This window comes from Sebastes fasciatus, chromosome 23 (assembly GCF_043250625.1).
Source record: "Sebastes fasciatus isolate fSebFas1 chromosome 23, fSebFas1.pri, whole genome shotgun sequence".
NCBI lineage: Eukaryota > Metazoa > Chordata > Actinopteri > Perciformes > Sebastidae > Sebastes > Sebastes fasciatus.
The window spans coordinates 6,134,509-6,162,413 of record NC_133817.1 but is presented as its reverse complement, the minus strand read 5'-3'; the positions used below and the strand labels follow the sequence as shown (position 1 = coordinate 6,162,413).

Genomic DNA, 27,905 nt, shown 5'->3' with positions numbered 1-27,905 from the left:
ACCAATCTGTCAAATTTGGTCAAATTGAGCTTTAGGAAAACTGTCTATATATTATGCATCAACAGCTCTAAACGCTGCAATAAAAGCATCATGATCACACAAACATTGATCTATGATTATACTGATGAACACTGGAACACTCTGAGTTACATGACATCCTCCTTTCAGGAAGAAGGAAAGAAAGTCTGAGGTGGAATTGGAGAACAGCAAGAGTAGCAACAGCAACACTACTGAAAAATGTGTTTGCTCTGAAAACTGAAGCCTATAGTGTTCCACCGGTGGAAACAGACCTCTCTCCTTCACCTGTCTGTGAGCCTCTACGATGATCAGGTGATACAAATCCTCTGTGCCCAGGTGGGAGGTTTCCTATTATAGGAGAGTTCCCTCCCGTTCTGCTCCTTTTCACCACATGCATTAGGTCCATCCAAAGGCTCCAACCCAAATGCATCAGAATATGGTTCCTCCAGAACTTTGAGGACTGTGTTGACCTGCAGGACAAGGTACAGGTAGGATGACTTCTATTGATCCAAAGGATTTAAATTGCATTAAATCATCATCAAAAACAAACTTTTTCAAACTATTCACAAACTCCACTGAGACAACTCAGTCCATTAAAGGTGCAGTTAACTTTTATAAATATAACTTTTTATCATATTTGCTCAAACTGTCACTATATCCTGACAGTATTACATGAGACAGATAATCTCTGAAAGAGTCCTGACCTCAGAGAAGTCTCCCTTTTCTGCAGCCTGAATTGCATTCTGGGCGATGTAGTTGCGTAGGACGACATGAGGGTTGGTGCTGTTCATCACACCGAGCCTTTCCTTTTTGATGAGAGACAAGTCACTTGTGCCGTCAGACTCCCTGGCTAAACGCCTCCTGGTATTTCAGCACAAGAGAAAATGGGGAAATGTATTTATCCGTTATGGAAATCTAATATATGATTTATAAAAACAATAAACAGGGTTGAAAAGAAAACAAATTACCAGCAGAGACAATGTTTAAAGCAGCAATTATTTTTGTTTTCGCCTTTTTCTTCTTACCTGTATCGGCTAACCCAGCGAATCCAGTCATCGCGCTGCTTTTTCTTAAGCTCGTTCTGATCCGTCTCCAGCAGCTCCTTTAGCCGTCCCATCTGTTCCAGCTGCTGGGACACAGCTGGTTGGTCTGCCACCATCCCAAACATGACCGGGTTGGTTTGTGCCATGGACAGAATCATCGCCAATTCACTAGAACGGGAGAAGAGGTAAGTGACCACAAATCGAGCTCTAGTCATACATGATGTTCCACGTACACCTGCTACTGTCTCAACATAAATCCTACCGAAACACACATTTAACTTACATATTGTCTTGGTAAGCTTTTCCCCCAAAATGCTTGCATGTAAAAGGAAAAACAAATTAGAGGACGAGAGAGATTCAGTCATTTGAAAGCAGTGCTCTGCTCAGCTATAGGATAAATACACATTCATTAGGAGTATATGGTGGGGCAGCTAGAGACTATGGCCCAATTTAAATTAGGTCCTTACACCCTCCCACTCCATGACGGAGTGAACTCCATTTGTAGTAACGCTCGCAGCTCAATGAAGCACCCTTCTTTAAGGTGTAGGGTAATAAATACAGCAGTCACTTAAGGACAAACTTCCAACCCCCCGGCAAGGAAATAAATATCAGAATCAGAAATACTTTATTGATCCCCGGGGAGGAAATAGAGTTACATTTTACTACGAATCTAAAACAGAAATATATATATATATACACTCCATTATTTCGCTGCTGTTACAATGCTAATTGGCATTGTATTTTACATGGTTGGAAAGCCTGTTTATTTACCTTCACAATGATGTCCAGATTGTAAGGATCATGCATTTGTGGGATGAGCAGCACAGCTGATTATGTGGGTAGCGCCCAAGTAAAATTTGTCAAAATTCTCTGCCAATGTGTGATTAATTTTTGATTGATCACGATTAACTCTGGACAATCAGGCGATTAATTGTGATTGAATATTTTAATCGAATGACAGCCCTAATAAATAAGAAATATGTATAAAAACAGTGCAAATAATAATGCTGATCTATCATTAATTATGAAAAAATGCAAGAATAGTATAAATAAATATGAATATTAGTTTAAATGTACTGTATAAATAAATGCAGTGTTAATGCCGGAGTAAACCAGATTATTGCACATCTGAATTAATGCACTAAATTATTGCACTGTTAAATCAGTATTGCACAGTTGAATATATAATAAATGATGGGGTTATAGCTGCTGATAGGGGTAAAAAATAAGAAATATATGTATATATATATAAATGGGTAGGGAGAGGGTGTAGGGGATGGTTTGGAATTGGGCCTATATGTTCCCTCTTGTTATACAGTAGCTGCTTTGTGAAGGAACACACTTGTATCCACCATACACTCCCTCACCGGTCCTCCATAGTTGGCTTATTAGCCACCTTTAGCTCCTCAATAGAGGCACACTGCTCTAGGATGAGGTCCACTACTGGCCCCACTGTGGCCCTCTCACTGTCGCCCTCCTCTGGCCAGGGGACGCGGCTCAGCAGGCGGAAGGTGTTGGTGAAATCTGCACCTGGAAGCACATTATGTTATGACAAGACTGCAAGCATATCACATTTTCATAGATTATAGTCACACAACATTACCAAAATGTCAACATTAATCTTTCTAATTTTCTGTCTTTGTACCAGTGTTGTGCATGACGCGCAGTAGGTCTGATATGAGCTCGCTGTCCTCTGCCTCTTCTTTTCTCACAAGGCCTAGCTTTTTCCTCATGATGCTCAGGTAGAAGGCTTCGTATGTGGGTGCGAATTCATCCAGGACAGCCCCCGCCTGGGCTGCATCCAGCTCAGAGCCCAGCGCCTCCGCCAGGCGAGCCAGATTCCAGCGGCACACAGATGGTTGGGCTCGGTATGAGTAGCGCCCTCTTCTGTCCGAGGTGTTGCAGACGAAATCTGGATCGAATCTGACACACAGGTGGGGGGAGTTTTCATATAGAATATGATATGAGTTATTATATAAAAATCTTATATTGTATAAATATTATATTGTAGTTACTGTATGTCAAAACAGATTGTAATCAGACTTTTAGAACCATTTTACTGAGGCAAAGCTGAAAATGTTTTTTGAGTCAGCATGAGAAGTGGTGTACATCATCTGAAAGCTGGAAACCTGAAGATCAATTTGAGATGCAGCTCAGCACTGTGTCAAGTTATTCTAGTCAATAATAAGAAATAAAAATGAATTAATAAATTGTGAAAGTATATAAGAACTAAGAACATTATAATAGAAGTATATGATGGTCGTCCCCATGCTCTATTATGTCTCATAAATTGTTGCAGCAATTTTTAGGTTGATACCATTTGTTACACAGATTTGGTGCTAAATTTAACCATTTTTTACCATTCAAATTGATAAAATAAAATGATCAATAATCCCTCCAAAATACCACATTAAGACACCAAGACCTCGAGGAACACCATAGAAAAAGCCATGCTGTGATTTGGTATCAAAAACTTTTGACATTTGGAGATTTCTACTAGAATTGCAGTTTTTGGCGATTGGATGGCGAGAACTTCTGTTCTGGAAACTGTTCAGAAACACCCTTATTGTCAATCTAATGAGAAAAGCCATCCGTCCTCTGAATGCTCTAGGTCTATAGATTGTGGTTGTAAAGTTTCATGAGGCTGTGATTATCCTAGAGGTCACCACAGGTCACTTTATACAGTGAAGTCAAGTTTCAAACAATGGTCTCACTACAATGAAATGGCTACTATGGGGACATCATGCGTGCGTCAGTTGATCATCACACATGAATACAGTTGGTTTCATTGGATCCACAAGAGTCTCAGCTTTACAGTGATACCCAATTTATGTAATTCAAGACAGTTTAGGGACCCCAGAATGCAGAAATATTAAAATACGCCATTTTTAGAATAGGTGAAAATAACACAGTTGTAATGCATTAAAAAAACTGCATGTGATTATCATAAAGTGGGCATATCTGTAAAGGGGAGACTCATGGGTACCATAGAACCCATTTTCATTCACATATCTTGAGGTCAGAGGTCAAGGGACTCCTTTGATTATGATCGTGCCAGTTTTTCCTCACCAAAATTTAACGTCACTTCGTAGCGTTATTTTTGCGTTCTTCCCGACAAGCTAACATGACATGGTTGGTACCAATGGATTCCTTGATTCCTCCATTTCTAGTTTCATATGATGCCAGTAGAAGCCTACCTGTCCATGAAACCAAAGGGGCCATAATCCAGAGTAAGACCCAAGATGCTCATGTTGTCTGTGTTAAGGACGCCATGGCAAAAACCAACACACTGCCACTGGGCCACTAGCTTAGCGGTTCGCGTCATCACCTGGGGATACACAAGTCAAATCTGACGACCAAAATGTAAAAAACACAAACATGAAATGAACTAAAGTCTTAAACTGCCTTTATTAGCTGAGCTTGTGTTTGACATTCTGTCAACAAACCCCTCAGTCCTCACCTCTCTGAAGAAAGTATTGTTCCTGTCTTTCCGATTGGTCTGCTGGATGCAAGGATAAAAAGTCTCAATGACATAATCCAGCAGCTGAGCGCGAATGTCATGCCGCCCTGCACTGGGACCCTGCAGGCCTGAGAAATCATCTCGGCCGAGAAAGATCTCAAAAGATCCAAATCTAAAACAAAGAGAGAAAGTGTCCATATGTATCCACAGACAGCACAAAGTGTTTTTGTGTCTGAAAACAATTGGAATGTTTCCTACCTGATGAAGGAGTGGGCGACACGCAGGACGACTGAGCAGCGCTCAGGGATGCGCCTCCCACTGTTGAGTGGATCTCTGCTGACGTAGAGATCAGAGGTCACGAGGGAGGCTGCACGGGTGCTGGGTATCCCCAGGGCGGCCATGGCCTCGCTGCACAGGAACTCTCTGATGCTGGAGCGAAGCACCTTCCTGCCATCGCCATCTCTGAGAAAATGGGTTTGTCACACGGATTTGTGTCCCAGTTTATTTCCTGTTGCAGTGTATGTGAATGTCATTCGCTGACAGGAAGTACACATGGACCCAAGCTGTTGCCTAGCAACGCAATTCCGTTGCAATTCCGTCAAAATGCGCTAAAACGGGGCGTTTCAGACAAAGGGTAAATACAGATATATTCAGGCTGACAGTGTGAGGAAAATAAAGTTTTTTTTTAACATTACAGCATGTAAACATGTTCTAGTAGAAACACTAAATACAAGTATGAACCTAAAAATGAGCACGATATGGGACCTTTAAGAATAAAAGACAGCCTCACATATTCTTCATATTATGTGTTTAACAGACCCAATGATCTGGGGAAACTAGAGGTATACTGATTCTGCTGAGCACACAGTCGTTAAGCAATGCTGGACACCTTTAATGTGTGCCAAGCAGTTATAAGCTCTTAAGCAGCTCTCCTTGGGTTAATGCACTCACATGCCTCTGGAGGAGGCTTATGAAAGACTGGGCTGTGTCACCTGCTGCTGAAAATGTCCTATTCTCTCTGAGGAAACTTCATCCATCTTTTTGTCCCTGACCTACAACCTGTTCCTGAGGTGGATCATAAACTCTTAAATGAATTACCTGGAGTACGGTGTGACTCCTGCACCCTTCACCTGAATCTCCCATCGCCCGTGGGTGGCCGACTCTACCTCTCCCAGGTACATCACCGCTCCATCCCCCAGCTGGGACGCATACAGGCCGAACTGGTGGCCGCTGTAGCAGTGCGCAGCCGGCTGGGAGCCCGGCAGCAGCCTGGAGCCGCTCAGATAATCCGGGCTCAGGGGATCACACAACACATCCTGCACACTGAGGTCCAGCAGAGCCAGCGCTGAGCAGGACAGGGCCACGAAGGTCGGACGCACCAGGGGCTGAAGAGTCCCAAGTCTGGAGAAACATGCTGCAGGGACTGTCCGGGACCCGGGCTCCTCTGAGTCGTCCACCGGCAGCTTTTTCAGCACGGTGTTGTTGAACGGTAGGAGCTCCAGAGCCGTGGGCGTGCACTGAGAGGGCTCCATGAGGACTGAGGTTTAACACCACCCACTCAGTCAGGATCAGGGCTGTGTGGGGGCGTTAGTGTGTAGACTATGGCACTTTGTAATACGGCAGACAGTGTTCAGGAGCATGAACAAGCCTAAAAAAGTTGGCAAAAATGTAATAGAAGAAGATATTTAGTCCATAAATAAAAGCCTCAAGCCATCAGAATAGTTTGAAAAACTACACCTAAAGGATTTAAAGGGACTGTTTGTAACTTTCAGAAATGCTTGTTAACAGCGACACCTGTGGCCGTTAAGTCAACGAAAGTCGACATGAACGAACATCGCTCAGTTATTTCTGCACAAACGTCCACCGTACATTCACTAGATATTCTCAAAGCTACGAAGTCTTCTGCAGTGTGTAGTGAGAGCATGCACGTGTAGAGGTGGAGCGTAACAGCGAGAATGCGCGTTGTGTGAGTGAAGGCAAGCAGGCAGAGGAGCAGAGACTCCGGCCACACGCGAGCGCGCACTATATTATAATATAGTATAATACAATATAATATAAATAATACAATATAGTATAATACCATATAGTAATGTAATATACTATATTCAAATATAATAATATAAAAGTATAATACAATACAATATAATAATATAATGTAATAAGAGGAGATGAATTTGTGTCTCTTTAAAGGAAACTCTCTGGCGTCCAGAAAGAAGCTCCTCTCCATCGTTAAGGAGTTCCTGAGGGAGCGGGACGGAGACGGTTGCCTGGGAGACGGTCGCCTGGGAGACATGGAGGAGGAGGAGGATTCCCGGGTCCCTCTGACCCCGATGAACAGTCTGGTGGAGGGCTGTCCTCTGTATGACGGCCTGCCGCACATCAGCGCTCAGGACCGAGGAGGGAACTAACCTCTGACCTCTGACCTGTCACCTGCCAATCATCAGGACGTGTGTCTGTCTGTCAGATGATGAAGGTACCACAGACACGATGACAAAAACACCTGACCACGGCAACGGTTTGCTTTTACTGATGAGGACTCAAACACGTCGTTTTATTCTGAAAAATCATTTGGAATGACTTCCTCAGAGGCGCAGATGTCAGTCCTTTAAAATAAAATTTGAAATACATTAACGATGTCTTGTGTTTACACACAGAACTTGTTTGGATCAGAAATATTTGATTTGAAATGTGTTTTCAGTGTAAAAGTGACGTCTCTCATGATGTGATAGTGCTATCACGTCCACAGGGGGGTGCCAACGTTAAGCTAATTATTATTAATAATATTATTATTTTCAATTATCTGTTATTTGGTCAGAAACAGTGAAAAATGCCCAAAACTCAAAGATATTCAGTTTACTGAGATATGAAACAGAGGCATAATAAATAACCCACAAATGTCATTTTTATTTAATGTTAGAAAAAATTCTCACATTTCATCAAATTGTTTGCTTGAAAAAAAACTTAAATGATGAATTGATTACAGATTAATTTTCATTTGATTAATCGGCTAATTGAGGCCTGGTGTGGTTACCTGGGTGGGTATGTCACATTTTGCATTTCAGCCCTCTGCTTCAGTAACAACAAACAGAGAAACAATATATCCCTGCTCAGAGGCCTGTACTACGAAGTGAGTTCAACATACCCAGGGTATCTTCTCCTTATCTGGCTTCACTAACCCGAACAAACGAGATCACGCTAAGCGGTCCTACGAAGGTGGTTATCAACTCGGTTAATCAACCCAGGGTTTCTCAGTCTGGTCTTCTTCCTCGTGTCCAGCCATCTTCTATATCACGTCTTTCCAGTGGTTGGCGCAGGCGAGCGCAGGCGAGCGCAGCGGCATTTGGTTCGGCAAGGTCATCTTTGGTTATGAGCGCGTTCACAGGAACAGGGAGGTGTTTGCAGCATCTGACCAATCACAGACATGGACAAGTCCACAGATTTGCAGACAGACAGGCAGAGCGGCACATTTTACAAAGAGTAAACTATATTAGACAAATACGAAGAAATTAAACACATAATCCAGGCTAAAAGTAACACAGTTGAAGCTGCCAAATGCAGGAAGGACAGCTGGCAAAAGAAAAACTCCCGATGTGTGAATGCATAAATTATCAGAGTTATTAATTTAACGAAACACTTAAAAATAAGATATACTCGTCTAGATATAAATAGCTTTTAAATATATAACGGATGACTGGATTACACGTAATCATGCCCAGTACTAACTTGGTGGCATGTATGATTATTTTAACCGTCTTTCAGCTGCATCCTTCCTCTCAGGAGATGTGAAACGGACTCAAGAGGAAGTTAAAAAATAAGTATGAAAGCATAATTCAAAGTGGTCAACACCCACACATACAGCCAGCTGTCCTTCTTGCATTTGTCAGTTTAACTGTGTTGTTTTTAGTCTGTATTATGACTTAAACTTCTTCATATGTGTGTAATATTATCATACGATTATTACCGCACTGAGCTCTGATTTGTCAGTAGGAGGTGCTTTCATAAGAGTTAATCTCTAATCTGGAACATAACCTGCTCCGGAGCAGGTAAGGTGTTCAGCATAAGTTACCATGGCGATGTACCACCCGGTAAGAAGTGATCCACCTTCATAGGACGGAAAACCCAGGGTTAACACTGAAGTTACCTCGCTAACGCCAAATCCTGCTTCGTAGTGCAGGCCTCAGGTATGTCTCTGTGATCAGTTAGAATCAGTTGCCGCTGACTTTTCAAAGCACAGCCAAAGAGAACAGTTGCAACTGTTGTTGTTGCCTAGAAACAGTGAAAGGGGGAGATATTTTACCTGCTGCCTCTGCAGGTCTCTGCGCCCGACCTCAAAGTGAGTGAAGCTAATCTCTCAATCAGTCACTCTTTAAAGAACCCTGGAACCTCCTCTGGGAACTGCTAAAGGACCATCACCTGACATTTTTTTGCCCGTCGTCAGGGCTGGACTGGGACAAAAATTCGTCCCTGGCATTTTGGCCCAGACCGGCCCCATCACCGGCTATTCGTGCTGTGTGTACCCCGTTTTGTTGAAGGCTCTGTTTGAGAAAATACCTTCAAATGTGGTTATTTTGCATACTTGCCAACCTTGAGACCTCCAAATAGTTTCAGAGACTTTGTTTCCTGAATTCTGGTGACTTTAAAACAATGAAATAACAAAATAATAAGTACACTGCAACAGCATTTTGATGTTAAACTTCTAATTTTACCTTTAAATCTCAGGAAAGAAAACTGAATAATTCACCCCTCTGGCATAAACTTTGCGTGTGACTATATAGCATGGAGTATATCCTATAGCTGTAACCTGAACTCACAACCAGGTTCACAGGTGTGGTTACCTGGGTGGGTGTGTCACAATTTGCATCTAAGCCCTCTGCTTCAGTAACAGAAAACAGAGAAACAACAAATCCCTGCTCAGAGGCCTGTACTACGAAGAAGGATTTGGAGTTAGCGAGGTAAATCTAAGATTTGAATATCTTTACAAACTGTTTGCCTCTATATCTAACCATATGTTATCTGATTGGTTGGGGTGGATTCAGTTGATTTGCCAGAGAGTAATGGTAAAAATGGGTAGCTTCGAGTCCTCCTTGTGTTTTTGGTTTTTGCAGAGTGGATAGTTTAATTCTTGGTGTCTTGTTTTTCCAGTAAAATTGAGAGATGATTGAGTCCAGAGATTTAAACCAGGTGGGGGTGGGTTGGGATGGGATCATTGTGAATAGCTCATTTATTTTAGGGAGTATTGTCATTTTAACGGTACCTATTCTGCCCATGAGGGAAATAAAAGTAAAAGAAATTTCCAGTTTACTCTGTCAAAGGCTTTTTCTGCATCCAAGGTGGCTATGATGGTTCCTGCTTACTGTAAAGATGAATAATGAATTAAATTAAATTACGTGTGTTGTTGGATGAATGTCTACCTTTGATAAAGCCGGTTTGATCTGGGTGAATTATGGATGAGTGACTTTTTTCTATTCTGTGAGTTAGTACCTTTGTTATGATTTTTGTATCTATGTTGAGGAGAGAAATGGGACGGTAACTTGACGGCAAGGTTGGGTCTTTGTTGGGTTTGAGGGGGAGGGAAATTGTGGCTGTGTTCATGTTTGCTGGAAATCTTGAATTTTGTTCTATTTTAGTTATCATTTTGTTGAAAAGCGGAGCCAGAATGGGTTGAGGATCAGTAATGCATTGTTTTTGTCTGGGTGTAGAGGTCTCAAGAAACCACAAGAGAAGTTTATGTAAAATTGTTAACTGGTGCATATGACAGGGAGAAGGGGAAGTGAAACATTAATGTTTTCGACAGTCACTTTCCAGGCCACATTACTCACTTGAGTTTTGGACATTTGTAACTGGAGTCATCTACTGGACGGATACCGGTTACAGCGTGCGTCACTTCTAGGCAGTCTGTTGGTGGAACAAAATTGTAGACGGTCCACTACCACAGGTGTGCGTGGCTGGATTGCAGCATTCACACCCTGTACGTCCTAGACCATCCACCAGCTGCTGGAAGGCGATGCCTTTTTCACTGGGTAAATAGGAGTGTTACATGGTGAGTTAGGACATGCTATTATTATTCCTTTCTCTTTTAGAGCTTTAAACACCTGTGTTATACCTTCTGGCTTTAAAGGATGTTGTCTCTGATAAGGCCTGTACGTTGATTTAGGTGTTATTCATTAAACCAACATCAGGTTTGTCAAAGGCAAAGGCAATCTCCCTGTCATATGCACACATATGCAAACTTGCCCTTTCTTTGAATAACTGACTCCTGGCGTATCGGGTACTGCTTCCCAATCGTAGAGTTCTGCACAGATGGTTTCAAATGGACCACATAGTTACCAAGAGGGGTCTTTAGGTTTGGCTAGAGAAACATGTGGACAAACAGAATTTGTTCCTCTGGTCTTAATACAACTAATCCAGTGCGAAAACCTTTTCCCCAAAAAATGTCTGAAATCCTGACCTGAGCATGTGAAGTCTTAAAAAATCTTTCTGCATAGGGGTAGCTGGACCTTGACAGTGCAGTGCATATTTCCTTCCTTCTTTTTGTCAGACGTGGGAGGGGGGGGGGGGAAGTTAGCTTCACACAATGCTGAGAGATCTTTAGTGACCTGTGTGACTAGGTCAAATCTAAAATAATAGTTAGGAATGCCTGGAGTACAAAGTTACAGTCTCCTTCCCTAACTATCTCAGTGCCATCAGGGGAGGCTTTTACAGAAATGCCCAGTGCACACATCAAATCTCGGCACATTAAATGCACTGAACAACATGTGGAGAGCAGAAAAACGTTGTTTTACTTCTCTCCCAGTCAATTCATCAGTTACAGCTACAGCCTTGCTTAAAGGTTCTGGAGTTTTAACTCAGTTTGGGTGAGAATGTAGTCACTTGTTGCAGTGTCCACCTCGGCCTCTGCCACCATCCCCCTGATACATCAAGAGTTCTCCGATGTTTTTCTTCTTTTTGTCCTTGTCCTCCCTCCTGGCCCTCTCCTCTTCTCTGTCTCTCAGTGTCCTTTCAGCGTGCACAGAATGTTCTTTTACTACAGCAAACCTGCAGTTGTCCCATGTGATGCATACGGTTGTCATCAGTCTTTGTACATCTTCTCTCAGTCCTTTGACATACAGGTGCTTGTATTGTTGTTCAAAAGGTGTATCACCGGTTCCTCCAAAGACCTGTCCGGCAGGCAAATTCATGCCTGAATAGTGCTGAGAGATGGGGAACAGCCTGCGGTGGTGTTGACACACGGCCCAACAGGGCCTCCACTGCCACTCTGTATTCACTGCCATTAGTCCAGTCAAACATACAATGTGTCCCATCGGCATTTAGGGGGTTAAAGTTACCCTGGACCTCTCCCATTTCCAGTCCCACTTTGTACTGGAGAAGTTGAAGGAGCTCGGGGCTGGTTGGTCGGTACTGTTGGACCAAGGATGTCACATCTCTGACAAATTCGGGTCCCCCAATGTCTCTTGGATGTTTTACACCGGCCATTACTTCTTTAGTGTCCGTGACATTTTCCATTCCTTAATCCCATATTTTTTTATTTACTTTCTTTACCACCCGCCTTCTCTTAAATTTTTTTCTTTAAGATCAGTTAAGTCTTGTTTCTGTAGACTTCCATTAACAGGGAATCCCCATTGATTCCATTGTTTTAAATGTTTTAGGACCCAGGGCCCGTAAACATTTTCCATCTGAGAAGCGGGTCCCTTAGCGGGCATCTTGCTTCCACCCTTTCCCATTTTAACCTCCGGTTCAAATTAAATTATTCCCAGAACAGTTATTACAAGCCCCCAGGACTTCACACAGATCTGTCACACTTTAACCCTTTGGTTAAAATTAAACTGTCCCCAGAACAGTAATCACAAATCCCCCGGGACTTTTACAGTATTGTTTCAGAACTAAAATTGACCAACCTGATTCAGTTGTCTAGGAGTCTTCTCCTATGCCCGTATTCAGTCGAGATCCTGTCACCCTGTGTGTCTCCACCAACTCTCACTAGCCTCTAAATAATCCAAACTGTCGAATTTACTTCGCCGGGGAGGAGGTCTTTCAGTCAGGAGTCCCGGACTCCCCCGTGCACGGTGTCAGATGAGTCTCTGTTGGTGAAGAGAAACGGGTATTTAAGGATCCCGGACGGGCCCCCAAAATGATTGAGAAATGACTTAATAAAAAGTCTCTGGTCACTCTGATTTAGCCTCCCCCCCTGGTGGCCCACACCTTCCACCGTGCTTGTGTGTGGGAAAGCATTTTCTATTCATACAAGGGAGTTACTTATGATAGTTTTAGCAGAGTGCAGGTGCGAGGGGGATAAGAAATGTAACTACACATTAGGACAGTCTGTGCTCTCCCGGAACATTCCGATTTATCTGAGTAAACAAATGATAACTTGTTGCTACGTACACATTCCAAAGGACATGGTATTTTTCACTCACACAGGGAAGCAAGTTTGTCCGGTGTTATTGGTGAGTCCAGTGTGTTGGTTTGATTTTTACTAGGTTGTGGTAGGTCAATGCTGTTCAGAAATTAGTTGATATCTTCTTGAATTGGATCCTTTTCCAATGAATAAAGATAAGCGATAAAAATTACGAAAATGTTATTTATTTGTGATGGTGGTGTTACGGACAAATGAGACTTTTTTTGTTTATTAAGATACATACCCCTCGTTGTTTTGTGTTGTAGTAAGCTGAGAATAAGTGAATGAATTGTGATTATTTAAATTTATTGTAGTCTGAATCTGAGAGATGTGTTTCTTGTATTAAATAAATATATCTGCTTGTAGTTTGGCCAGATGATTCAGAACTTTTATTTGTTTTGGCTGTGTACCAATTCCACGGATATTCCAGGTTCTGATGACATATTGAAAGGGTTGTTATGGTCTAAACCTTAAACCTTAATTTTGACATAGGAGTGTTTGTGTGTGTGTGTGTAGCGGTGTACGAGAGACAGAGGGAGATTGGGGGAGGGGGGGGGGGGCGTGTTTCTAGAAGAGCCAGGAGTTCATGTCCTTATCCCGGTACAACTCTCCATCTAAGTATAATTTGTGGATATTGATCATTGAGTCCATAGTTCGTTCCCTTGAGCTGACTGCTTTGTTGTTTAACCTGATGTTTTTGTTTGTAATGTTCAGAGAGAGAGAGAGAGAGAGAGAGAGAGAGAGAGAGAGAGAGAGAGATGAGGGGGTGTCTAGAAGAGCCAGGGGGTTATGTCCTTATCACTGGTACAACTGTCCATCTATGGAAAGTAAAACTAGAAAACTAGAGTGTCCTTCATACTGCGTCTTTGTAAGTCCAGAATTGTTTCCTTCATAGTTTTCATTTTGGCGGTGACAGACATAAGCTGGGTGGTAATGGTGTTGACAGATTGTTGTAGTGACTTGTTTCATTTTTTGTTATGTAGCAGTGTTTTATGAGTATGAGTGGGCTCAGTTTTAAAGCTAGAGTGACGATACTGGTATCAAACTAGATAACCTAAGGAATCAACTGGTGTGTTTTTTTTATGCTAAATGCAGTACCTGTGAGGGATCTGGACAATATCTGTCATTGTTTTGTGTTGTTAATTGATTTCCAATAATAAATATATACTGTACATACATTTGCATTAATATATATGCACACTCCCATGTTGATAAGAGTATTAAATACTTGACTAAAAATCTCCCTTTAAGGTACATTTTGAACAGATGAAATAATGTGATTAATCGTGATTAACTATGGACATTCATGCGATTAATCGCAATTAAATATTTTTATTGATTGACAGCCCTAATCTAAATAATATATAAACATTTATTTTTTAATCATATTCTTAGCTTTTATAGTTTTTTTGTTTGTTTTCAAAGGATGCCACACTAAATAGGCCCACTGGGTTAAGACCTCTTCTGCACAAGTCTGAGTGCTGTCTCTTAATGCACCTCTCTAGTGCATGAGGACCAAATATGATATCACCCATGTCTTTTATTGGGCACTCCCCTTACCTCTCTGCCAGTTTGGGAATGTGATTGGCCGAAAGCCACATGACCATCTATCCAGCCCATCTATGTGAGCCTCATTGGCTGACATGGGAGTGGATGTATATGATTGGTAGTCTTTTATATTTTCAAATTTGTTTGTGTATTGTATGATGACCCTGATGAAGGCCACACGCTGAAACATGTTGGTCTAACAATACAGGTGATCTGCATACTACTGGAGTTGCTGGAGTTTTACTTCTTTAGACTCCCATCTCCATGCACCTTGGAAGTAGGTGAAGTTGTGCTGGAAATCCCTTCTCTGCTTCTGTAATGAACATGAAAACAGATAGTTGTGCAACTTGTTATTAGGGTAACTTTGCAGTGTGTGGTGTCAGGTTGTCAAAAACAGCACAATCCAAATGTATTTGAATTTACTTCTTTACATGACGTGGCAAAGGGTGCGGGATAGATTGAATCATGGTCAACTGCAAGAGAGGAAGCTGCTTTCTTTGGTTGATGGTTGGTTAATCAAAGGAATTTCAAGTTTTTAGCAGTAACCCCTATGTTTTTTGTTTTTATTTTTTAATAATTCTCTTCTTTAATCCAGTACCAGAGGAAGTGGTCACAACCTGCTGCAGCCATAGATCAAGACTATCATGAAGGCCAGAGCTTGTATAAGAAAGGAGTACGGAGTCATCTTCCTCTTTCTGGCTCTCTTTGTCTCGATCTATGTGCTACATAACATGGATGTTCTGGAGGTGAGAACTTGGTTTTAGAGGGTCTGCTTGAAGGGTGGACCCTGTTTGAAATGTTTAATATTAGTCAGGTTTCAGGATATTTTCAAATGCAATGTGGCTCAGCAACAGTAATGTTCTTTCATTGCAAATCAATGCAGTTCAATGGTATTTACCCTCTCAATGTTGCACCTTGACCTGGTGACAGCAGCAGCTCCTCTAGCTAGAGAGCAGTGAACAACACTTTGAAAACCTTGACCATTTGATTTTGTGCAATTGAGTAAGGGCCACAGGGGAAGTTGAGAAAGGTAGAAATTCCTGCAGCTAACAGATCAACAGTTCTTATCAACCCCCCCAAAGTTAATTTGAGCTTTGGGATGGGAAAAATCTTCCTTCTTGGCCCCTTTTGCTTTATATGGTTAATTTGCTTTCAGTGCGTTTGTCTGATGCATGTTTGTCACCTTCTCTCTCTCCAGTTTCCGCATAAAGTGAACTCCACCATCATCGTCCCAAGAGTTTTCACTGACCCTGACAAGCATCGCCACTTCTGCACCTTCCAGCCACTGTCCCGTGAGGAGGCTCTGGAGGAACGCTTCCTACGAGACTCCATTGCTTGGCCTGAAACTCCACTTGTCTCTTTGGAGCACACCAGCGATCCAGCTCACAGCAACTTCACCATTCTCCCAGTGAGGGGAGGAGGACAGTGGCACGTAGGGGATCAGCTGGAGGTTATGATACAGATGTCTGACTTCAAGGGCCGTCCCAGGAAGTCTGGGGGGGACTTCTTACTCGCCAAGCTGCACAACCGGAAGCTTGGTGCAGGTGTGGTTGGGCAAGTAGTGGATCATCTCAATGGGAGTTACTCTGCTGTATTCTCTTTACTCTGGGATGGAGGCGCGCAGGTTGAGGTAATGCTAAAAACTATCATGTTAAATGTGATTATACTGTAGGTATTTGTAATCTTCTGATTGTTCGCGAAGCCCCGCTCCCCTTAGAAACTGTTGCTACGGCTGTTAACTTTAATTCTCGCACATCACATGCCGTTTGTAATGATAACGGTCATGTCTAGAAAGGAGCCTGCAAACTGAGAAATCTGATCTGAGAGCTGCAAAAACTTGCAAAAACTCTTGCGAGACTCGCTGCCGATGACCTATCCTAACCTTAACTATTCAACATCAATGTCTAACCTTAACTAATAAAAATCAATTCGAGGTCAATCCCTAACTTTACCCATTCAAGGTCAATGCCTAACTTTACCAGTTTGTGAAATGTGAAATGACCTGTGATTGGCCAAAGTCTCCCATCACGGGCTAGAATTTCTAAAGCCTGAAAACAGAGCCATGAGGAGGTGCAGAAGTCTAGTTTTCTCTCGGAATACAATTGAATTACAATTTGCTGAAAGGTTATTATGGAATCTTTGCCCAATGATGCCAAAAATATTCTGCCTACTGCCACTTTAATACATTAATTTGTTGCACTTTACCTCTTTTGTTTTTGGTTTTGGAAAGGCTTTGTGAAAACTCTGGTTCTCTATCCAATCAGGTGACGCTGATTCACCCCGTTGAGGCTATCCCAGTGCTGAACAGGCTGAACAGCGAACAGCCCGACAGGATTTACTTCAAGAGCCTCTTCCGCTCAGGCTCAGTCTCTGAAACTTCCATCTGTAACGTCTGCCTACGTCCAACCCAGCCTCTGTGCAACTACACTGACGTCCGTACAGGCGAGCCTTGGTTCTGCTACAAGCCAAAGAACCTGAGCTGTGATGCCAGGGTCGACCACGCCATGGGATCATACAAACAAAACATCAAGGCCGAGGAGGAGAAGCTCTTTCGAAGGTGAGGGAGCAGAGAGACAGGACTGGTATTTTGTTTATTGTAAATTAATTAATAATAATTTATATAGCGCCTTTCAAGAAACCCAAGGACGCTTAACACAGACATAAATAGAAACAACAAACGGAACATAACAGTAGCTAACTTTTGGAGCCATAAAGCTCCTCTATTATATCTTTTTTAGGACATTACACATTACTATTACCAGTTTGTTTTACTGTCTATGAGGGACACGGGATTGTTTTCCCCCAAAAGGGGGCGTGGTCTGGATGACGTATTACTGGTCTGATGTGTGAAAATATGAATTAGTGCAGCTTTAACTCACAAAAATTGATTTTTAGAGGTCAAGATTTGTGTAATGTTGAATGAACTTTCAAGCAATTGTTTTCCATTTTAGTGTTCGATCTTTCTGGTTTTTAACTTCATTGAATGATTCCAAATGTTTGTCCTCCTTTCTTATCTTTATGTTGTAAGAGATATTTTATTGTGTGTGCTTTTCTTCAGCGGTGTTAACTTGAAAGTCTACATGCGGTCTTCAGGACCTGCCAGTGTCACCGTGTTGCCACAAAAGGAAGGTAAAGCATGATTTTTCTTACTGCCTACGATTATCATTTAAAACTGAATGTGCTACAGACAATGCAAGTAAAACAGGCAGGAAAAAAACATACTACTTTCTTCTGGCATTCTCCTGTAGAGACATGTATTCAGCCCAGTTTGAGAAGAGCGCTGGTAGCATGGAGCACTAGGCTAAAAGTTCATGAACGTGGCACCAGCTGTTAGCCGTGTATCTGGTCTTTCAGGAGTAAGGATAGGCCATAAGATGTTCATACAGTCACTTTATATCTTGGTTTTGGTCTTTTTATGTGATAACCCACCCTTATCCTTCAACTTCCTCCCAGCTCAACCAAAGGTGCAGAGCAGCAGTGTGACATCTGCTCCTTCTGGTTATTACTACCAGGGTGTGTGGCGAGCACTAGATGGCACCACAGTTCATCAATTCAACACTTCTGCCATGATTCAATGTCTGAAAGGAAAGGTGGTCCACATGAATGGAGACTCCACTGTCAGGCAGCTGTTTGAATTCCTCAACACAGCTCTACCAGGTAACTGATCCACAGGGATTTCTGGGAAGAGTTTGATTTTGTTCCCACTGAAGCTCATTCTGTTCCCTCTGTAATACTTTTAGATCTGAAGGAGTTTGACCTGCACAGCCCGAAGAGAGCCGGACCTTACATCTCCTTGGACTATGCAAACAACATCTTGTTGACGTCCCGCTTCCACGGCCCTCCTATCCGTATTGTCGTCGTCTCAACCAGCGAGCTTCGGTACATTGCCAATGAAATAGATGGCTTAATCGGAGGCACCAACACTGTCGTATTTTTTGGCATCTGGGCTCACTTCGGCACTTTCCCGATGGAGATCTACATCCGGAGGCTGCAGTGCATCCGCAGGGCGGTGGTGCGGCTGCTGGACAGGGCTCCAGGCACACTGGTCGTCATCCGAACCGGGAACCCAAAAGCTCTGTCGCTTTTTATCTCGCTAACCAACAGCGACTGGCACTCGTGGCAGTGTAACAAGGTGCTCAGAGCCGTGTTCAAAGGACTGAATGTTCATCTGATCGATGCCTGGGAGATGACCCTGGCCCACCACCTGCCACACGACCTTCACCCAGCACCTCCTATTATTAAGAATATGGTTAACGTTCTCTTGTCCTACATGTGCCCTCAAAAGGGTGTATAGATGTGTGTTTGTTTGGGAGGGGGAGTGGGGATTAAAGCACATGCTGAGTTTACTTGTTATCTCTGTGTTTCTATCAAGTCCTGTTTTTTTCGTTCGGCAACCCATGCACCGACACCGACTAGAATCTTGTGGATCCAATGAGTCCAATTGTATTCATGTGTGATGATGTTAGTCCCCATAGTATACGGTGATCCGTCTTTCACCCGGACGGTGTCTCCATCCTGACCAAAATGTTGTCTGAGCTCCACAATTATAATTATAACAGCTTGAGACGAAACAAGTTGAAAAATAATGTACGTAAGCCCAGACAACAATACGTTTCCTCTGAGGGAAACTCTCTACAGGACTCCCAAACTGTCATTGCGTCATGAGGTGGATAGCTCTGTGATTAAAGGGGGTGAAAGTAGTGAATGTGATAAGTCATGATTCTCCCAGCCTCTAATGCACCCCCCTATAATAATACCTTCTTTCTAATCCCACTCCGAGCTCAAATGCGCCGCAGGTGTGCCAAGTAAGCCATCCTGATGAAAACGCCGATGGTGCATGCATATTAACGCATGTGGATGCGCGCGAATGAACGTGCGGTACACTTAAGTGTCCCGGTTTGGGGGTTTGAAAATATGGTCACCCTACATTTTCATTGTAGTGAGACCATTTTTTTTAAACTTGACCTCGCTGTATAAAATGATCTGTGGTGACTTCTAGGATAATCACAGCCTCATGAAACTTTACAGTCACAAACTAGAGACCTAGAGCATTCAGAGGATGGATGGCTTTCCTATAGGTAGATTGACAATAAGGGTGCAGAAATCTCCAAATGTCAAAAGTTTTTGATCCCAAACCACATCATGTCTTTTTCTGTGGTGTTCCTCTGGGTCTTGGTGTCTTAATGTGGTATTTTGGAGGGGTTATTGATCTATTTTTTTTTTTATCAATTCTCGAGTGCTAAAAAATTCTTAAATTTTGCACCAAATCTGTGCAACTTATAAGACATAATAGGACACGGGAATGGACATCATATACTTCTATCATAATGTTCTAAGCTCTGTAAAGGACAGAGGGTGTCGTATCTTGTACAGATTGTAAAGCCCCCTGACGCAAATTTGTGATTTGTAATTTTGGGCTATACAAATAAAATTGACTTGACTCTTGCACACTTTAACAAGTTATTTTAATTAATTCATGTTTATTTCTGATTTATGACTAGAACAACTTGACACAGCTGCATCTCAAATTAATCTTCATGTTTCCAGCTTTCAGATGATGTACACCACTTCTATGTGACATCTACTGCTGACCTGCTATCTCCCTCTAAAGACCCCCTGTAAATCCCTAAAAAAAAAGGGTCTATTGTGGGTCACAGAGGATTAATGAAGGTGACGGGGTCAGTGTATCTTTTGTTCATTCGATTTTCCTTTTACAAACGGATATTAAAAAACAAAACAATTGTGGTTATTTGATTTTCATTTTAAAATACAAAAATGAATATTGAAATAAAGACTTTATTTTTCTATATCGGGGTCAAAAAGGGATGAACTAAATTTAAAAAACGGGTTGATTTTCATTTCTACTTCTAAAAACAAAAAAAATAAAAATCACTAGAAGACAGATTATGAAAAAACGCCTCATTTTTTCATATTTTGCGACCGGAAGTTGCCATTTACAAAGTAAGAGCGCATATGAGGACGGTGCTGTGTATGAGAGAAAAAGAAGCACGGTGCTGCTGTGTAACTGAAGGTGATGGACTCAGGTGAGAGTGTAGAAACAGAGAGATGCAGAGTCCAAGTGTAGAGTTAAGGCTGTTTATCTTGATGCAGATCAAAGCATACAAAACATTGTTGTGTGAAATGAGCCTGATGAGAAATTAAATTGTTAAATGCAAGGTCCATCACAGTTTCTGTATATTTTCCATGGACGAACACATGAACAGAAATGTCCATTAGGCATCAATCATAGCAGGTGAAGTCCAGCCGTCTTCTCCTCATCTGTATTTCTCCCTCAGTGCTGTATTTGGGGGCCTACTCAGTGCAGGCACACTGATGGCACATGCACAGCTCATGATCAAGCACAGGTGATAGTAGGAGACATGCACAGAGGCACTACTCTGAGACTGTGAGGTGGGGACCTCTGCTGGAAAGGACTACAAAGGCAATTTCCACATGTAACTAATTAGGCTTTTAATTCATCCTGCACAACTAAATAGTACATCACAAAATATAATTTTAAAAAATACAATACATTATCTTAATGGGAATTTGCCAGGCTCTGCATTGCCCATGCCTGGAGAAATAACAAAAGGATTGTGTACCTTTATGTCTTTTGAGAGCTAGATCATAGAGCATTGTGAACATATTCACTGCTTATTAACTGTTAAATAATCTTATTCAAATAAGATACAGTAGCCTTCTATCATCCTTTCTATGTATCTGGCTGTAACTGGACTCCCGTCTGGAGCATGGGAGCATGAAATAGGCTACTGGTCCTATGGTTCACTCTACTGGGTGAAATCAGAACTACAGCTACTAGACTACAGCCTTCCTAGATGAGTGCAAGGGATCAGGTGGAAGTGTCAGGTGTGTTGAAAGGAGTAGCCACATAGTGCTTCTAACCTGCAGACAAAGAAACAGCCCATAGTAAGAGTGTGAGAGAGAAAAGTGTCAATTACGGGAGAGTTCTGTATAACATCTGTAGAGACGCTCCCTGTAATTTATCACACACTTTTTTTATAAAAGACATTCATGTGTTAATGAAAGAACAAAAGAAAAAATATCTATTTATGTATTTATTTGTGTATTTATTTGTGTGTTTATTTAGCCTATTTATCTTCTACCGTTACCCCGATACTGTGCTTAAATTCGTTTTTCGTTTTTTGATTCAGAAACCAAAAACGAGAAAACGGCTGTTTTTGCGTTTTTTCATGATCTGTCTTCTAGTGATTTTTATTTTTTTGTTTTTAGAAATAGAAAATGAAAATCAACCCGTTTTTTAAATTTAGTTCATCCCTTTTTGACCCCGATAAAGAAAAAAACGTCTTTATTTCAATATTAATCTTTGTATTTTAAAAAGAAAAACAAATAAGCACAAATTTTATTTTTTTAATATCCGTTTGTAAAAGGGAAATCGAATGACCAAAAGATACACTGACCCCGTCACCTTAATATTAATCCTCTGGGACCCACAATAGACCCTTTTTTTTAGGCGGTTACAGGGGGTCTTTAGAGGGAGATAGCAGGTCAGCAGTAGATGTCACATAGAAGTGGTGTACATCATCTGAAAGCTGGGAACATGAAGATTAATTTGAGATGCAGCTGTGTGAAATTGATCTGGTCATAAATCAGAAATAAACATGAATTAATTAAAATAACTTGTAAAAGTGTGTAAGAGTCAAGTCAATTTTATTTGTATAGCCCAAAATTACAAATCACAAATTTGCCTCAGGGGGCTTTACAATCTGTACAAGATACGACACCCTCTGTCCTTTACAGAGCTTAGAACATTATGATAGAAGTATATGATGTCCATTCCCGTGATCTATTATGTCTTATAAGTTACACAGATTTGGTGCTAAATTTAAAAAACATTTTAGCACTCGAGAATTGATAAAAAAAAAAAAAAGATCAATAAACCCTCCAAAATACCACATTAAGACACCAAGACCCTGAGGAACACCATAGAAAAAGCCATGCAGTGACATTTATCAGTTTACAATGTCCAACTCCAACCAGTTCTGTTTCTTTTGTGCTCACTCAACAATCCCTGATTAAAAATTGATTAGAAAAATTGTAGTCAGTCTAGTCGGTGCATGGGTTGCCGAACGAAAAAAACAGGACTTGATAGAAACACAGAGATAACAAGTAAACTCAGCATGTGCTTTAATCCCCACTCCCCCTCCCAAACAAACACACATCTATACACCCTTTTGAGGGCACATGTAGGACAAGAGAACGTTAACCATATTCTTAATAATAGGAGGTGCTGGGTGAAGGTCGTGCGGCAGGTGGTGGGCCAGGGTCATCTCCCAGGCATCGATCAGATGAACATTCAGTCCTTTGAACACGGCTCTGAGCACCTTGTTACACTGCCACGAGTGCCAGTCGCTGTTGGTTAGCGAGATAGAAAGCGACAGAGCTTTGGGGTTCCCGGTTCGGATGACGACCAGCGTGCCTGGAGCCCTGTCCAGCAGCCGCACCACCGCCCTGCGGATGCTCTGCAGCCTCCGGATGTAGATCTCCATCGGGAAAGTGCCGAAGTGAGCCCAGATGCCAAAAAATACGACAGTGTTGGTGCCTCCAATTAAGCCATCTATTTCATTGGCAATGTACCGAAGCTGGCTGGTTGAGACGACGACAATACGGATAGGAGGGCCGTGGAAGCGGGACATCAACAAGAGATTGTTTGCATAGTCCAAGGAGATGTAAGGTCCGGCTTTCTTCGGGCTGTGCAGGTCAAACTCCTTCAGATCTAAAAGTATTACAGAGGACAGAGGAACAGAATGAGCTTCAGTGGGAACAAAATCAAACTCTTCCCAGAAATCCCTGTGGATCAGCTACCTGGTAGAGCTGTGTTGAGGAATTCAAACAGCTGCCTGACGGTGGAGTCTCCATACATGTGGACCACCTTTCCTTTCAGACACTGAATCATGGCAGCAGTGTTGAATTGGAACTGTTGAACTGTGGTGCCACCTAGTGCTCGCCACACATCCTGGTAGTAAAAACCAGAAGGACCAGATGTCACACTGCTGCTCTGCACCTTTGGTTGAGCTGAGAGGAAGTTGAAGGATAAGGGTGGGTTATCACATGAAAAGACAAAACCAAGATATAAAGTGACTGTATGAACATCTTATGGCCTATCCTTAGTCCTGAGGGACTAGATACACGGCTAACAGCTGGTGCCACGTTCATGAACTTTTAGCCTAGTGCTCCATGCTACCAGCGCTCTTCTCAAACTGGGCTGAATACATGTCTCTGCAGGAGAATGCCAGAAGAAAGTAGTATGTTTTTTTCCATGTTTTTTTCAGCCTGTTTTACTTTCATTGTCTGTAGCACATTCAGTTTTGAATTATTATCGTAGGCAGTAAGAAGAATCATGCTTTACCTTCCTTTTGTGGCAACACAGTGACACTGGCAGGTCCTGAAGACCGCATGTAGACTTTCAAGTTAACACCGCTGAAGAAAAGCACACACAATAAAATATCTCTTACAACATAAATATAAGAAAGGAGGACAAACATTTGGAATCATTCAATGAAGTTAAAACTACAAAGATCGAACACTAAAATGGAAAACAATTGCTTGAAAGTTCATTCAACATTACACAAATCTTGACCTCTAAAAATCAATTTTTGTGAGTTAAAGCTGCACTAATTCATATTTTCACACATCAGACCGGTAATACGTCATCCAGACCACGCCCCCTTTTGGGGGAAAACAATCCTGTGTCCCTCATAGACAGTAAAACAAACCGGTAATAGTAATGTGTAATGTCCTAAAAAAGACATAATAGAGGAGATTTATGGCTTCAAAAGTTAGCTACTGTTATGTTCCGTTTGTTGTGTCTATTTATGTCTATGTTAAGCGTCCTTGGGTTTCTTTAAAGGCGCTATATAAATTATTAATTAATTTACAATAAAAAATAAACGAATCACAGCAAATACTATCCAATGTCCTTAATGAAAGTCAACCGGTATGATTCAGACTGATTAGTTTGATCTGTATTATCTTTAAACATCTTTTTTTCAATCTTAATTGCCTGCATCTACAAACTTCTGAAACTTCCCACCCAGGAGAAACATAGACCGGATGGAAGTATTTATTTGAGGTCACACAAAATGCCAGTCCTGTCTCTCTGCTCCCTCACCTTCGAAAGAGCTTCTCCTCCTCGGCCTTGATGTTTTGTTTGTATGATCCCATGGCGTGGTCGACCCTGGCATCACAGCTCAGGCTCTTTGGCTTGTAGCAGAACCAAGGCTCGCCTGTACGGACGTCAGTGTAGTTGCACAGAGGCTGGGTTGGACGTAGGCAGACGTTACAGATGGAAGATTCAGAGACTGAGCCTGAGCGGAAGAGGCTCTTGAAGTAAATCCTGTCGGGCTGTTCGCTGTTCAGCCTGTTCAGCACTGGGATAGCCTCAACGGGGTGAATCAGCGTCACCTGATTGGATAGAGAACCAGAGTTTTCACACAGCCTTTCCAAAACCAAAAACAAAAGAGGTAAAGTGCAACAAATGAATGTATTAAAGTGGCAGTAGGCAGAATATTTTTGGCATCATTGGGCAAAGATTCCATAATAACCTTACAGCAAATTGTAATTCAATTGTATTCCGAGAGAAAACTAGACTTCTGCACCTCCTCATGGCTCTGTTTTCAGGTTTTAGAAATTCTAGCCCGTGATGGGAGACTTTGGCCAATCACGGGTCATTTCACATTTCACAAACTGGTAAAGTTAGGCATTGACCTCGAATGGGTAAAGTTAGGCATTGACCTCGAATGGGTATAGTTCGGCATTGACCTCGAATGGGTAAAGTTCGGCATTGACCTCGAATGGGTAAAGTTCGGCATTGACCTCGAATGGGTAAAGTTAGGCATTGACCTCGAATGGGTAAAGTTAGGCATTGATTTTTATTAGTTAAGGTTAGACATTGATGTTGAATAGTTAAGATTAGGATTGGTCATTGGCAACAAATCTCGCAAGAGTTTCTGCAAGTTTTTGCAGCTCTCAGATCAGATTTCTCAGTTTGCGGGCTCCTTTCTAGACATGACCGTTATCATTACAAACGGCATGTGCCGTGCGAGAAGTGAAAGTTAACAGGCGTAGCAACAGTATCTAAGGGGGACGGGGCTTCGCGAACAATCAAAGGATTAAAAATACCTACAGTACAATCACATTTAACATGATAGTTTTTAGCATTACCTCAACCTGCGCGTCTCCATCCCAGAGTAAAGAGAACACAGCAGAGTAACTCCCATTGAGATGATCCACTACTTGCCCAACCACACCTGCACCAAGCTTCCGGTTGTGCAGCTTGGCGAGTAAGAAGTCCCCCCCAGACTTCCTGGGACGGCCCTTGAAGTCAGACATCTGTATCATAACCTCCAGCTGATCCCCTACGTGCCACTGTCCTCCTCCCCTCGCTGGGAGAATGGTGAAGTTGCTGTGAGCTGGATCGCTGGTGTGCTCCAAAGAGACAAGTGGAGTTTCAGGCCAAGCAATGGAGTCTCGTAGGAAGCGTTCCTCCAGAGCCTCCTCACGGGACAGTGGCTGGAAGGTGCAGAAGTGGCGATGCTTGTCAGGGTCAGTGAAAACTCTTGGGACGATGATGGTGGAGTTCACTTTATGCGGAAACTGGAGAGAGAGAAGGTGACAAACATGCATCAGACAAACGCACTGAAAGCAAATTAACCAAATAAAGCAAAAGGGGCCAAGAAGGAAGATATTTCCCATCCCAAAGCTCAAATTAACTTTGGGGGGGTTGATAAGAACTGTTGATCTGTTAGCTGCAGGAATTTCTACCTTTCTCAACTTCCCCTGTGGCCCTTACTCAATTGCACAAAATCAAATTCAAATGATCAAGGTTTTCAAAGTGTTGTTCACTGCTCTCTAGCTAGAGGAGCTGCTGCTGTCACCAGGTCAAGGTGCAGCATTGAGAGGGTAAATACCATTGAACTGCATTTATTTGCAATGAAATAACATTACTGTTGCTGAGCCACATTGCATTTGAAAATATCCTGAAACCTGACTAATATTAAACATTTCCAACAGGGTCCACCCTTCAAGCAGACCCTCTAAAACCAAGTTCTCACCTCCAGAACATCCATGTTACGTAGCACATAGATCGAGACAAAGACAGCCAGAGAGAGGAAGATGACTCCGTACTCCTTTCTTATACAAGCTCTGGCCTTCATGATAGTCTTGATCTATGGCTGCAGCAGGCTGTGACCACTCCCTCTGGTACTGGATTAAAGAAGAGAATTATTAAAAAATAAAAACAAAAAACATAGGGGTTACTGCTAAAAACTTGAAATTCCCTCTGTCACGCACCCTTTGCCACGTCATGTAAAGAAGTAAATTCAAATACATTTGGATTGTGCTGTCTTTGACAACCTGACACCACACGCTGCAAAGTTACCCTAACAACAAGTTGCACAAATATCTGTTTTCATTTTCATTACAGAAGCAGAGAAGGGATTTCCAGCACAACTTCACCTACTTCCAAGGTGCATGGAGATGGGAGTCTGAAGAGGTAAAACTCCAGCAACTCCAGTAGTATGCAGATCACCTGTATTGTTAGACCAACATGTTTCAGCTTATTGCCTTCATCAGGGTCATCATACAACACACAAACAAATTTGAAAATATAAAACCCTAACCCTCACAGGTACTGCATTTAGCAAAAAAACCCAAAAACAATTGATTCCTGTAATGGCAATTTTCATATCTGCAGTTAACACTGTACCTTTAAATAATCTCAGGGCCTCACATGTTCAACTTTGTCACCATAAGACAGTGACCCGACGGTTTTATCTCTTTTGGAGTACACAGTGAGTTTGAAAATAAATGGTACAGAGAGGGCCTTGATAGGGACAAACTCAAGCTTGACTGGCTGTTTGAGTGACTCTGCCTGACACACTTTTTCAGTCTCTATTTCAGATACCACACTCTGATCCCAATGTCTCATTGATCAAATCGAAGGATGAAAGGTGGCAAGATTTGGGACCTTAGACTAAAAGGTGTAATGATGCTACAGGTTGGGAGAAAACAGCGGACCCCAAAGTTGATTTTCACAAGGTCTCTGATTCTCTGCTGTGGTAGACGCAGTCAGATCGATTGAACTCCTCTCAGACACAGAATGGAAACTGACAAATTTTGCCCTCACACCTGTCGTTGACTTGGAAAAAGGGATTTTTCAGCATCCCAGTCGACCCAGACAGCCAGTTTTGGTTCACATTTTCTTTTGAGAAAAAAATGTACAAATTTACGCGTCTTCGTCGAGGATTTTCTGAGTCCCCAACGAATCCCCAACCATCTTTAATGCAGCATTAAAGGAAAACCTGGAGAAAACACATTGCAATCTTTTTTTATCTTTTTTATCTTTTTTATTTTTCATTTTTATTTTCATTCCTATGCCTTTGTTATTTTTTCATTATCTTAT

At 42.1% G+C, this 27,905-nt stretch overlaps 2 protein-coding genes, 1 long non-coding RNA gene and 1 pseudogene across 4 annotated transcripts; 2 read left to right on the top strand and 2 right to left on the bottom strand.

Moving 5' to 3' along the window:
* Positions 1–279: 279 nt before the first annotated feature.
* LOC141761847 (protein adenylyltransferase SelO-1, mitochondrial-like) lies at positions 280–6,336 on the bottom strand (annotated as a pseudogene).
* Positions 5,878–27,123, top strand: LOC141761867 (uncharacterized). Its single transcript, XR_012592653.1, has 3 exons — positions 5,878–6,010; positions 6,712–6,994; positions 26,928–27,123. It is a non-coding gene; the product is annotated as an uncharacterized LOC141761867 (long non-coding RNA).
* LOC141761856 (NXPE family member 3-like) lies at positions 10,381–18,865 on the top strand. Of its 2 annotated transcripts, none has more exons than XM_074625494.1 (7): positions 10,381–10,561; positions 15,060–15,210; positions 15,663–16,094; positions 16,729–17,021; positions 17,523–17,593; positions 17,918–18,121; positions 18,205–18,865. In XM_074625494.1, the coding sequence occupies exons 2-7, from the start codon at positions 15,109–15,111 to the stop codon at positions 18,756–18,758; spliced, it is 1,656 nt and encodes a 551-aa protein (XP_074481595.1). In that variant the 5' UTR covers positions 10,381–10,561; positions 15,060–15,108; the 3' UTR covers positions 18,759–18,865. The 2 variants fall into 2 exon arrangements, with proteins under 2 accessions (XP_074481595.1, XP_074481594.1); XM_074625493.1 differs by lacking the exon at positions 10,381–10,561 and adding an exon at positions 14,624–14,741.
* LOC141761852 (NXPE family member 3-like) lies at positions 22,137–27,084 on the bottom strand. Its single transcript, XM_074625489.1, has 6 exons — positions 26,557–27,084; positions 25,667–26,098; positions 24,615–24,907; positions 23,853–23,923; positions 23,309–23,518; positions 22,137–23,219 (listed from the first exon to the last, which is right to left on the bottom strand). Exons 1-6 carry the CDS (start codon positions 26,656–26,658, stop codon positions 22,666–22,668), a joined length of 1,662 nt encoding a protein of 553 aa, XP_074481590.1. The 5' UTR covers positions 26,659–27,084; the 3' UTR covers positions 22,137–22,665.
* Positions 27,124–27,905: the final 782 nt, after the last annotated feature.